Source organism: Suricata suricatta, chromosome 15 (assembly GCF_006229205.1).
Source record: "Suricata suricatta isolate VVHF042 chromosome 15, meerkat_22Aug2017_6uvM2_HiC, whole genome shotgun sequence".
NCBI classification, from domain to species: domain Eukaryota; kingdom Metazoa; phylum Chordata; class Mammalia; order Carnivora; family Herpestidae; genus Suricata; species Suricata suricatta.
The window spans coordinates 67,776,969-67,790,811 of NC_043714.1; the positions used below are offsets into that span (position 1 = coordinate 67,776,969).

The 13,843-nt window shown below is 49.1% G+C and overlaps 1 protein-coding gene across 4 annotated transcripts in view; it reads right to left on the reverse strand.

The window, feature by feature from the left end:
- The window catches only part of ASAP1 (ArfGAP with SH3 domain, ankyrin repeat and PH domain 1), a 310,121-nt gene that overhangs the window by 43,474 nt on the left and 252,804 nt on the right, over positions 1-13,843 (reverse strand). For all 4 annotated transcript variants that reach the window (XM_029923855.1, XM_029923857.1, XM_029923859.1 and 1 more), the window contains 4 exons: positions 6,880-6,967; positions 4,377-4,425; positions 2,206-2,369; positions 577-710 (listed from right to left, as the gene is read on the reverse strand). In XM_029923855.1, coding sequence (XP_029779715.1) covers positions 577-710; positions 2,206-2,369; positions 4,377-4,425; positions 6,880-6,967 — 435 coding nt within the window. The remainder of the gene's footprint in view (positions 1-576; positions 711-2,205; positions 2,370-4,376; positions 4,426-6,879; positions 6,968-13,843) is intronic.

Here is a 13,843-nt window from a genome sequence, read left to right on the forward strand (position 1 = left end):
TGAAGCATGACGGGAAGGACAGGCTGGCCCGGGTGATGGATCTCAGCACCGCCACTTCACACGCTGTTTCTCCTCACTGCCTCCACACGTTCGGGGCTAAGGAGCGACGGGCTCACTGGGGGTAGCTAACGGACGCTCACTTCACGGGGACTTATACACACTCACAAGCAGTAAAATCAGAAAGACCCTTTGGTCATTTTCTTTATTCACATAGGCCACTGGGTAAGGCGATCATGTGAGTTTAACACCTAATTCCCTTTACCGCTCTTCTAGTGAGTGAATCATATAAAAACTAATTCTGAAAGAAGACGGCAGCTTTGTAAAAGCCCATCCCAGAGGAAAAGAGTCGGTTTAGCTGAAGTAATTATAGAAACTTATGATTCACCAGTTCTTCAAAGAGGAAACAGAATAGTCAACATTACATACCACAAAATTTACATTTTAAATATCCATGCAAATTCACTAAATTCAGGAATCGGGATTCTCTGTACTCAGCAGAAACAAAAAAAACTCCTAAAGCCATGTATTAAATATATTTATGACAATATATATTTCCAAGCACAGGTCACTACTTACCAAGAGTTCCGAAGTTCCTAATTTGTCAAGTTCCAAAGACTGAATGCGAGAAATATGAACCCCCATTTCCCGATGGATGCCGGAACATTCTATACAGGTCAAAATGCCCAAGTTGGTTGAAAGCCAGGTGGGTTCTGTGTGGAAAGAACATTTTGAAGACAATGAAACAAACACGGCACCTACTTTTAGTGTGCCGGCCACAAAGGAAGCTAGAGTAACAGTAGTGAAGTTTGTGAGGAGTTAAGGGAGGAAGATTTAAACGGAAGAAATGGAGGTTTGTGTCAGCCTAGGGGCTAACATGAAGCTTATCAGCCTGTCAGAGAGCAAAATGGGTGATAAGAGAAAGTCTAAAAAAATTTTCTTTCAACACTGAACTGAAACCAAAATTAAGTTCTTTAGTCTTGTGAAAACAGGAAGACTCTTCCTGTGAGGCACCACAAAACATCCTTGTGGGAGGTACGTCCCCCCCCCCCATCACCCCTGCCACTGACGGATGTGTTTCTACAGGACAAGGTAACAGGTGTGGTTAGCCTCCCAGTCACAGCACGCACTGACCCACCGTCCCGGTAACAAGACAGCTGGGAGTTCTGAACATCACAGGCTGCTCTCACAGACCCTGGCTATTCCTGTAATGCCCACGGGCCCCACAACGGGGGGCTACGGACTTCCACGTGACTAAAACTGTCAGGATTCACGTGGTCGGTCCCTGAGTACTCAGGAGTCCTCTACCACATCCTCGCACACACGGCGTAAGTCACGGTCACACATGAACATGGCAGAAACCGGGAGACCCGTTTCTGAGGGGCTCACGGCGTGCGATACAGAGAAGGCTGTATTCATATGGAAAAAAATTAGAAAGTGTATCATCCACTTAAGTGTATCATACGTGTTTGCAGGCATGTTCTGATCCCTACCAGATGGGTGAGTCTGGGAGGTCACTTAACTTCTCAGAGTCCCCTAGGGTCCCCATCCGTCAAATGGTGATGATGCTACAATCCTGCCTACACAGCATCTGTGAGGATTCAGGAAGAGAATACAAACTAAAACTACCAGCAGAGTCCTTAGTCCAATGTAAGCACTGAGTTCATGCTAGCTTCCGTCAACACCTAGAGAATACAGATAGTACCTGAAAACCGAAGTTTGGAGGAAGGTGGCACCCGTGGGACACAGAGGTTGGGGACGTTTCCCAGAGCAGAAAGGAAGGAAAGTAATGTATGATGTGTCAGACAATTTCATTAAGTCCTCATAACAACTGAGGTTTCCTGTCCCATCTCAGGATGAGGACACTGAAAGGCACTCGGCATGAGGACATCCACACTGTGAGCGGCACTGGTGATCCAAACCAGGATGGTGGACTCCACACCCAGTGCTCTCTACACAGTTTCATGGTGCTCCCTAAACTGGTAGCATTTGGGCAGGTGGCCATTTGGGGAGAGCAGGTGGGAATTTTCCAGGCTGAGCAAATGACATGCTTAAAAGCGGCTCAGAGATGGGACCATTCAAGTTGGAAATACATGGTGGGAATGAGTCTGTGTCCATAGGAGGTAAGGACTTAGATGACTAGCTCATGTTTATTTCACAGGAGGAGAGACGCTGTTTAACAGCCGGCCTGAGTCTGGGGGCAAGTACCTGATGAGCCACAATCACAGCAGACGTCATTCCCGGGGAGCCGTTGGACGTCCTCAATGATGGCTTTCGTCAGGTCTTCCAGGCTGTTCTCCCCCGTGCTCTGCTCTCCACGGAAGGCCATGGTCAGGGCCTCTTCTTTGCTGTTCGTCAATACCGAGATCCATCTGGTGTCGAAAGAAAGAAGGAGACATAAGAGAGTGGCCACTGTCTTCTCCATCCACTGCAAACATCCTATTTTCGCCAAGGGCTTCCAAAAGAGAGCCCCTCCCGCCCTGACCAGAACAATAAAGAGAGGAAAAATGAAAGAAATTAAAGGGAAGAAAAAGTTAAAAGAGCACAAAGCAACACGCTGGAGAAGACAAGAGACACGAGAGGAGCGGATATGAGGTGAGAACGACACAAAGGAGGACCTGCATGGACCACACGGTGCGCGTTTCCACCAGCACAGAATAAAGGAAATGTCAGAACGAAGAGGACTCCGTGTGGGGCCACCCACACAAGGTTGAGAAAGAACTGGTGACGAGTGGACAGAGGCAAGAAAGAGTTCAGAAAAGGCATCTGTTCTCTGGAAGTCCATTGCTGGGGAGGAACCCTTGGAGATGAAAACGAAGGCCTATTTCATTAGTGGCCATGAGAATTCATGCCAGCAGAAGACATGGACTAACATGGACACATGCTGATGTTAATGTGAAATACAAAGTGCAGACTATTAAGTCACATACACTGCGCGATCACATCATTACCAAACAAAACAATCCTGTGCTACCAGTCTATCCATAAAACAACCTAAATACACAACAGCAAGGATCATTATTTTAAAAAAACATTTATTTATTTGGAGAGAAGAGAGACACGTGTACACAAGGGGTGGGGCAGAGAAAGCGGGGGAGAGACAAAGAGAATCCCAAGCAGGTTCCACACTGTCTGCATGGAGCCCAATGCGTGGATCAAACTCACGAACCGTGAGATCATGATCTGAGCCAAAGTCAAGAGTCGGACCCGTGACTGAGCCACCCAGGCAACCCCAGGTTTCACTACTTAAGCGCAAAATAACCCGAGTGGAACAGTTAATCAGGTATTACATTTTAAATCTTCAACTAACTTTTTAAAATTAATTAATTTTTTTTCAAGAGCTAGAACAAGTGGGGGACAGGGGCAGAGAGAGAGAGAGATAAACAGAGAGCGAATCCCAAGCAGGCTCCACACTTGATGCAGAGCTCAAGCTCACGACCCCAGGATCATGACCCGAGCCAAAATCAAGAGTTGGACACTCAACCGACGGAGAGGGAAGGGGAAGGAAGGGAGGGGGAGGGGGGGGAGAGAGAGAATCCCAAGCAGACTCTCTACTGTCCGCGCAGAGCCCGACCTGGGGCTCGAGCTCATGAATCGTGAGATCATGACCTGAGCTGAAATCGAGTCAGATGCCTAACGGACTGAGCCACCAGGCGCCCCTTACCTCTCAGCTTTAGCACAAACGTCCTCTCCCCCACGCAGTGACGGCCCATAGGGCTGTTTGCAGCCCCGGCAGGCTACGGAAGGAAGAGGGGATGAAGACAGCGGGGGCCCAGGAGAGCATGAAGAAAGGGGGTGGGGACCTGCCTGGGCCTGCACACCTGGGTCAGGTGAGGCAGGAGTCCAACCCAGGGGCATGTGACACCAAAGCCTGTCCCCCCCCACCCCTACACCGGGCTCCTGAGCCACGCTCGCCCCCAGGAGCCACCTGCCTGTCCTGCTCCTTCAGGGCCAGGCTCTCCTGCTCCCATCACAGTTAACAGCCAAGCCCCTGGCGGCCTAGCGTGGCACCGGACGGTGTGCAGGCAGGTGCCTGAGGGGGAGTAAGGCTCAGCCCTTGCCCTCGAGGGCTCTCAGTCTGTGAAGGGCTCGGACCGAACCAGAGGCTCATCGAGGAGTGTGAGCAGGCCGCGGGGTGAGAGGAAGGAACACAGCCCCTTGTGGTGAGGCCTGAGCCGAATCTTGAAGGAGCACGGGAGGTGACCTGAGCTCCCGGACAGAGAGAGGAGCGACAGCTGGAGGTCCCCAGGGGAGGCACGGGCGTGTGGAGCCACGAGGAGAGGTTCTCAGAAATAAAATGGAGACTTCGAGGTGTGCTATGCGGGAGAGAGGAGACTTTTCGGCTCAAGGCACCGCGCCGCTGTATCAGAACTACTTACGCCACGTAGTCCTGCTCGTCTTCTGCCTGGAAGTGATACGTCCTGTTATCTAAAACACAAAAAAGAAAAAAGAGCCAGACTTTAGAAAGCAGATCACCTTCAGGTATCATGTAAATTGTGAAAAGTTTCTGGGGAAAAAACCACCATGAAGGTCAAAATTAAAAAAATTTTTTTAATGTTTTTTATTTATTTTTGAGAGACAGAGAGAGAGACAACACAAGCAGGGGAGGGTCAGAGAGAGAGGGAGACATAGAATATAAAGACAGGCTCCAGGCTCTGCGCTGTCGGCACAGAGCCCGACGTGGGGCCTGAACCCAGGAACCGTGAGATCATGACCTGAGCCAAAGTCGGATGCTTAACTGACTGAGCCACCCAGGCGCCCCGAAAGTCAAATTTTAGTATTTTTATTTTTATACCATTTTGATTTAGCAGTTATGCAATTCACTTCATCAATATTATTCTTCTGAAGTGCAAGAGTATAATAAAATAACTGCAAATACCTAATATCAGGTACTTCTCGTGGAAAAAACGAAAAGAGGGAGAGATCCCATGTGATCCCAGTGGAGACCAGTGACCACTGGAGCCTGCTAGCTGCCAGTTCAGTATTTTACTTGTCATTTTAAATTTGCCTTTTACTGTGTTTCCTTTAAAAAAAAATTCATTATCTTAATGATCCGTCACTCTCAGGGCAGCCCCCGCCAGTGGGCATGTGCTGCTCCCGCTGGCTCTCCGGCTGATTCAGGCTTCGGGGAGGAAGGGCTTCAACCCTGCGCGAGGGGCACCTTCAAGCCGGTACCCGGGCGAGGAGGGGATGGCCTAGCTTGGACAGTTTGGGCAGGTGTATGCAAAGGAGGCTCTTTCCTAAAATTCAGGATTTGCTAGACTGCTTCAAGGTCAGGTCCAGCTAGCCTTTCCATACGAACCAGTCACTGGCTCCAAGTCAGAGAGAGAGAGAGAATGTGTTTGTCCAAGAGCACACCGAGAGTAGCTGAGCTCAAGGGCCGTGACTGACAATTCCGGCCTTACTGCTGTGTGACCTCGGGCAAATCACTGAATGTCCCTGAGCCTCAGTTTTCTCTTTTACAAAACAGGAAATAGAGCTTTTGTGAGGATTAGCTGCAATGTTTACAAAGCACCTGGTACATATCAGATGTTCAATAGCTGATGACTATTGTTAATAAGCTCCAGGCTCTCCAATCTAGGATTTCTTAGCTTCTTAGCTTTTTGGGGTCATCACTCCTACTTTGCATATTTCTTTCTCATCAAAGACAGAGAAATTTCTTGGTCCTAAAAGTCATGGGGACTCTCAACCTTAATAGATGCTACGTAATCTAGCTTGGATCTAAAGGGTCTCATGATCCAGTCTTGTCAGTTGAAACGGTTTGGGGGCTTCTATTCACACAACTACATCAGAAGGATTTCAAGGGCGCAGAAATAACGTCTATGCTGTGCACCCAGATCATGCACTTAAGCTGCTGGACACCCCACAGGGCTCTACAGAGAAGGGAGAATACTTAAGGTTAATACGCAGGATCTCAGAATGCTGGTGAGTCATGGCTGGTGTGACCGTCCTCTTCCTTATCAAGAGGTGTCCCTTCAGTGATCAAGTGATCATGGGGGTCCATAAGTGCACCCATGGGACCAGGGGGAGCACAGGGAACTGGTCTAAAGGCAAACAGTCTTCCCCCACTCTCTGCAGGCCATGAAGACACAGGCCACAGTTGGGGGAGGGGAGGGTCATTACGTCCCCTGGAGTGAGCGATGGGATGCAGGGTTTTCCATTTGTGAAGTTGGAAGGCAGCTTTCCTTGGAAACAAGATGGCGGTTAGGAGCCCTGTTTTGCAGGGACAAACCTCGGGGCAGGTCACCAGTACTGGTAGAGTGGCACACCTACATTCCCAAGTCTATGCCAGAGAGTTTTTTTTTTTAACACTTATTTATTTTGAGACAGAGAGAGAGTGCGAGCAGGGGGTGAGGCAGAGAGAGAGGAGAGAAAATCCCAAGCAGGCTCTGTGCTGTCAGCGTGTCCACGCACTGTGCCATGTGGGCTCAGTCCCCGCACTTTGAGATCATGACCTGAGCTGAGATCAAGAGTCGGACACTTAACCAACCGGGCACCCAGGTGCGCCTGTGCCAGAAAGTCTTAACCACAGGGACACATCCGAATCACCTGGGACTTGTGAAAAAATATTTATCTCTGGGCTTCACCGCAAAGACTGTGACTCAGCAGATCTAGGAGAGAAAAAGGAATGTACTTAGAAAAATCTCTCCATGGGCATAAAGCTGCAGGCTCATGGTCAAGAACTGGACTCAACGCGAATCCACGGGGGTCATATCTGACCCTGTTATGCCTTCCCCACTGCGGGAGCGCTCAGTGTAAATGAAGCAATGTGCCCGTGTAGGGGCACCAGGGGCCCTGCCCGGGAAAGGGCTGCTTGCACGCCCGGAGATGGAGTGTGGGTCGGAAGCCACAGACACCGACCTGGAGAGAAAAAGAACTCACGTGATATCAGGTCAAAAGACTTCTTGTCCTCAGCGTTTGGTTTCACCTGGCAGGTGAGGAGGTTCAGCTTAGCGGGTTGCCTGTTAGACTAGAAGAAAAAGGGAGGAAGTTACATGCTGCACGATCGTCTCGCCTGCAGGGTCGGTGCCCCGAGGGGCCGACGGGCAGTCTCTCACGGTGCATGTGGTGAAGTCTTATTTACCCCATTAGGATTCTGAATCTAGTCAAGGAAGGACAAAGGTCTTAGGTGGCCTAACAAACGTCTTTGCAACGTACATAAATATCCTGGTGATTAATCAGAATGGAACCAGGACGATCCACCTCGCTTTCGATGAAGAGCGGGCATGCTCGAAGGAAATGCACCTTTCTGAACGCACACGGACCCAGGCACCAACAGTCGGCACTCTCAAAGCTGCATCCCACTGTGAAATGTAGCGACTCGAAATGCCCCCAGGAATCAATCATCCCAAACCTGATGTCTCAGGCACCGATACATTTTGGTTGTGCTTCTCTCAAAAGTGCAAAGACAATTGACCTGTTAGACACTGTTTAACAAGACGTTGTTTAATGAGCCCCAAAATCTGGAGAGAGGGAAAATATAATAAGGATTTCATATCACTTATCAGCAAATCTCTTGGTCACACACGATTCATTCAGACCCTGTTGTATTTAGATAGTGACGCTAATTTAGGCTTTGCCTACATGGAGCCTTGCTATAGCACCACCCTGGTCAAAACTCATTCTTGTCCTCCTGTATTCGTCCAAGGTCACATGGTGGCCAGTGGCTGATGCCAGCAAGCCTGGTTCCTGTAGGAGCTAACCGAGGAGGGAAACGTCTGTGGGCCCAGGCAGGGCCCTGCTCCAACACAAGCCCATGGAGTGAGGTCAATGACGGACTCTAGTCTGTCTACGTGCTTCCATTCTTGTGGTTCTGAAAATCCCCACGCCAGGACCGTTTATACCCAAGGAACTTGAGTTTTGGGTAAAACAGAGCAGGAGAGGGTAGGTAAAGGTCACACATCAGTGACCCAATCAAAGCCCCAACCAACAGGGATGGCACACAATTATGACAACTTCAGTGACACACATCTCTCATTCTTGCCACTGGACACTGGACAATTAATTTGTCTCCCTTCCTGAGGTCATTGAACAATTTTTGAGATCCTGCGTCCCCTGTGATTTCAAGGAGTTTAGACACAGAAATTAATGCCACTTGTCCTAACAGATCTGTTCCAAAGGAAGCTGTCTGGGTAAGTGACAGGCCCCAAGGGACTTCACGTTCCCTACAAGTACATCTGACTCGGGCGTGGAAACCAGCAGTGAAGGCCTTCGCAGGACTAAGAGGAAGCCGCACTGAGGAAGGGTGCCTGGACTCGGGGACTGGTCCCCAAACCCAGGATGGGAGGGCGGGGGTTGTCTCTGAGAAAGCACCTGGAGCCTGGGCTGCTAACGGACTCTAAAATCCGAAGCTGCGGCCACACCCAGGCCCAGCCCAGCCACGGAGGGAGGGAAGTGTTGGTCCTACATCTTTTCCTTCTGCATGTTGGAAAGATGGCTGGATTCCTGCATGAATGATGATCACATGTGACAGCCAACAGGTCACTAGTGATTCCAATTCACTATGAGACTCTCCACCGAACACTGGGCTCCAATTTGGTATCCACATTTAAAGAAGGATGGAGAAAAGCTTAGGAAAGACCAGGAGAGGATTAAAGGAGTGGAAAATGGGCACTTTGAAGATTGGTTCAAGGCACTGTTTAGTCCCAAGGGAAGAAGGCTGGGGAGGGATTTAATAACCGTCTTCGAGAACATGAAAGGTTGTTATGGGGGAAGACTGGGCAGCTGTTTTCTATTTGTACAGACGAAGAAGAAACGTACTCAAATTGTAGAAGATCTGAGCCAGACATAAGGGAGAACTTCCCAAGCTTAAGATAATTATGTATAATGAGAGGTTTCAGGTTTCTTATCCAAACGTTGAGAAATCTCTTGGAAAAATTAAAAGTTTATTTATTTTTGAGAGAGTGAGCAAGCCCATACACAGGGGAGGGGCAGAGAAAAGGAGAGACCAAGCAGGCTCTACGCCATTAGCACACAGCCCAGTGTGGGGCTCGAACTCACGAACGGTGAGATCATGGCCTGAGCCAAGATCAAGAGTCAGATGCTGAACTGACTGTGCCACCGAGGTGCCCCCCAAATTTAAGGCTTTTTAAGACACCATTCACATTTGAATGTAGCAGGGAATTAACAAGATGGTTTTCTCTCCCCAAATTTATGTGACTCCAGTGTTTCTGAACAGTCTGACCAACAGATACAATCAGGTAACAAATACAACATTTTCAGAAAGAAAAAAATTAACTACTACCTGGATCCAGAAAGTTAAACACACCATTCACCCCTCATTTCCAAGCAGGGACTCCTCCAAGTGTCCCTGCCAGAAAGCTCCTGATGAAAAGGGTTTTACACAGCGCAGGTCATTCCACGGCTGGCCCACACCTCCAACGATGTTGGCGCGTGGTATTTATTCCCTTAGAATTCTGCCAAGTCTACTGGACTGACATTTGTCACATCAACATGCACGTCATCTGACACAGGTCCATCTTGTCTACCTAAAACGTTCTTCCCCTAAGTGCCAGTGAGACATCTGATGAATGACCTAGTACTCGAAAAGTGAGCCTGGGGAGCACAGAACCCAAGTTTTCACTGCTGAAGCAGTCAACAGAGCCAGTACTGAGCCCACAAATTCCAGAAAGTAGACTGGTATGCTCAGCCAGAGCCCACGGACCAAGGCCTTGGAAGGCTCAGGAATCACTAAGGTAATAACAGAAACCCACAATTGTATAACTTTCCAAAATTTCAAAGTGCTTTCTTGACATTTGTACTAATTTATAGGTATATTGATTAAAGAAGGTATAATCTTCCTGGCATTTTGGCAGACCAACATCAAAGTAAGACTAAATGACTTGCCCTGGGCTACACCACTGTGTACAGTTTAGGAAATGCTTTCATACTGTTTAAGGAAAGGAAAGAAATGGAGCAAAGAAAGCATGGACTCCTCAAGTCCTTACGGATGAGGATTCCTGCCCACTCAAAACGAACACCGCTCTCTGAAGGACTCCAATACCACCTCCAGGCTCCTGCGGACAGGCTCCTGCCACTGTGCCTGCGGCTCCCTCTGCTGGGCGGTCAGGGGCACTGGCCTCTCTCCCCAGGTGCACAGACCCTGGGGCCCTCCTAGCTCTCAGGTTCTCTCCTTCCCTCCAGGTCTCTCAAAGTCAGCACTTCCTCAGAGGCGGCTTTCCTGGCCTGATGGCCCTCCGGCGACTCGCCATCCCCTTTACACCCACTTTATCATCTTCCTGGCTCTTTTACTCCTTATTTTCTTCTTTCTCCCCACCCAGGGCACACGCTTTTCTATTCTGTTCACTAAAACGTGTCTGGCATACAGCAGGCACTCAATAAATGTTTAAGAAACGAATGAAAGCATTCCAGTTGCCTTACAAAGAGTCTCTCATGTACTACCACCTGTGAGGGGACTCACTAGTTTCTTATACTAAGTGACATGGACAGACGGAGGCACAGAAACGTTAACTAATGTCCTAAACCCTCCCCAGTGAGGAGGCGGCAGGTCCTGGAGCTGAACCCCACTCTGAGCGGACTGAGCCCGGCCCCTCCTCCCGGTTCCACCTTGCAGCCCAAGCCTGGAAAGCCAAAAATGCAGAATCTCTCCGGAAACGGGGGGAAGTCTCAGCACATGGCAGGTCTCCTGAGAAGAGGGGGGGCTAGAAACAGAGCGAGGGTGCCTGAGGTTAGCTTCTACTTCGGCATCTTCTCAGGTCATTTGTTTCTCCCTCAGTTACTTTGGTGACTGATGAGAAAGGTCAGAACCCTGTTTGATAGACCTGTTCACTTCTTTATTTGGCCAAACAGGTATTAAGCCCCTGCACCATCTCAAACACACCTGAGAGCGCTCGGTCTGCACCATCAAGCAACTACGGGAAATGGAGGCAGGGATCTAGAATGTGCAGGGTGCCTGGGGGGGTTGCTGAGCGGGAAGCTGAGCTCCACAGAGGCAGCCTCCACCCTGGCGAGGACCCGGGGAGGGGTCTGAACAAGGCGGGGGGAGGGGTGAGGAGGAGCAGGTGCAGGCACTGAGGGTTAAGAGGAGGCCAGGGCAGAGGCGATGCCCATGGGGAGGTGGAGGAAGAACTGCATGTGGCGCTAAGGGACTCACATTCCCGTCTCAGTGGCTCGGATGGTCTATGGAAGCGAGTCACTCCAGCATCGAGCACTTGCGTCTGTATTTGGGGGTGTGGCTGAGGAGGACGCTGAGAAGGTAAACTCGAGGAGCAATGATGGGGGCTGTGGTCCTAAGGGCTGGGGACTCAAGATACAGCTAAAAAGAGAGCCTTTAATTACCCTGAAAGTTACCTCCACTGGCTACGAGTGCTCACTCAGTCCAGGCGTCTGGATGGTGAGTGGACGGAAGGACGCACCGTCCCTGCGGGGTCTGGGGCTGAGCAGTGCCTTTCAAATGCTGCTCAAATGCTTCTGTTCCAAACAACAGTTCTGACGTGTGTGAACACTGGAGGCTTTATGGCTCTGTTCCCTGAGACTCTGAGGCTTGTCCTGCTGCAGATTTTACTTTTCATTATAAGAATGATGTAAACTGGGGCACCTGGGCGGCTCAGTCGGTTAGGGATCCGACTTCAGCTCCGGTCATAATCTCATGGTCCATGAGTTCGAGCCCCGCATCAGGCTCTGTGCTGACAGCTCAGAGCCTGGAGCTGCTTCAGATTCTATGTCTCCCTCTCTCTCTGCCCTTCCCCCACTCATGCTGTGTGTCTGTCTCTCAAAAATAAACAAATGTTTAAAAAAAATGACAAGAATGATATAAACTGAAGAAACACTAGGGGACACAGCGCAAAGAGGAAACTGAGCGTCACCTGTGAATCTCACGGTCATACCCAGACAGTCGTTGTTAATACGCTGACTTTAACAAAACGCGTGTGTGTCAGTGAGAGCGAGAGGTGTGTCTGTTCGTAAAAAAAATCACAGGTTGGTTCAAGCTGTAGATACTGTTTTGCAAACTGTTTCCCCCCCAATTAACAGTTTACACAGATGTGTTCATTTTGTACACAGGTGCACACGGCAAGCCCACCCTGGAGTTTTTCACTTTTGGAAACGTTCCCACTAGGGAAGCTCTGGACACGTTCCATGAGCAGAAGTGAGGAAGACATTCTCCCTGCGACAGAACGCGCTGCCACTCAAAGTGGAACACGGCTGCTCAGCTAGGAAAACTGTCAGAAACGTAAGCAGAAAGGGAATGAGTCCATTCCGAGTAACGTTTCTGCATCTCCTGGAAGAAAACAAACACCACCATCTGTCTTTAGCGTGGTGTGCACCGCGGTGAGACGTTTCCGCGGGAAGTGCGAAGTGTTGGCGCGGGCGCATTTCTCTGCTAGCGGCAAACGGCTGCCCGTATCCAGAAATGAACTTACTTCCCTCCATCACCCTGCTGAATTGCTCTGCTTCACAGACCAGAACTGAATATCAGCAACTACTTGGGGGGTAAGCCTGACCCAGCCAGGCTGAGGCTGCTGTGGGACAAGAGGTAAGACAATAAGGCTCTCTTCACTTTCTATGCTAACGCTTGGTAACGGAGCTGCTGTGATCATCACAGTCATTGCAAACTTGTTGCTCAATTAAATACTTATTTAGACACCTACTCTGCCCTAAAGGGACACATATATTTGCATGCATGAATAACCACAATAACCCCTGGCAAGATATTAGGTATACACTGAACACCTACGCTGCAGAGAGATCCGATCTCTAAAATTTTAGCACATTAACACTACTGCTTTTTGTTAAGTATTTTGGTTTAACTGGGGCGAAGTAATAGTATTCATTCATTGGGCACCTACACTGCCAGGGACTTTTGTATTATTTAATTCTTGCCATGACCCTAATAGCTAGGTCCTGCTACTGTACCCATTTTACAGATGAGGAAACGGGGGCTCATATAAAAACTGACCAATGTTTTATAGAAAGGAAAAAGCAAAGCTGAGATTTGAACAAATTCTTTCCCAGAGCATTTCCCATTTACCACACAGTTTCCTTGTCAAGGCAAGCCCTTGGGACATTTGGAGCGTGAGTGACAACGTTTCCTGCTTTTTCCTCTCTGGTTCTCCCGACCCTTGGAATTCAAACCCAGGCAGGCTAGCTCCAGGACCCAACGCTGTGACCCACCTCAGCTCCCCAAGATGATGACAGTAACCGCTAAGTTGGTGAAACGGCTAGTGTGATCCACACTCCACAAAGCTTTAAATGCATCTATCTGCTCTTTGAATTCTGTCAACACTGGAAGACACATCTTGTTATTACCGTATTTCACAGCTGAGGAGTAAGGTTAGGCGCCCTAACAAAAGCCACACGCCATAGTCCCGTAAATCACTGGAAGGGCATTTAAGTGCAGGGGGCCTCAGAGGTTGTGCTCCCGACCCCCACCCCTTCTAAAAAGCTCCGCCCACCGAGCATCTTCTAAAGAGGCTCTGCCCGGTCCAGTCCCACTGGTTTCTCAGGCTCTTTGAGTAAAACACCAAACCTTCTCAGTGAACATCTATCTGTGTGATATTTTATGAAAATACTTTTAGTGTGGCCGATGGAGGCAAAAAGTGACTATAAACTTAATGACTTGTTAGGGTGTTACTCATTAGAGCATCTGCGGGTGTTTGAAAAATTGAGATTTAAAGGTAATCAGTCTTCGGATCCAGACAAATTCACGAACGCTTTGTAATATCTTTTATGATCAGGGCTCCCCATTTCCTCCTTCCATGAATGCTGGACTGGTCTACTCTAAGACCCTATGACGGTTCGATGAGGGGTTTCTTTCTCCAAAAGAACTATATGTCTCAAGACACTATCAAAGGCCTGACAACAAGTTGGCATCTGAGGAAAGGCTGAT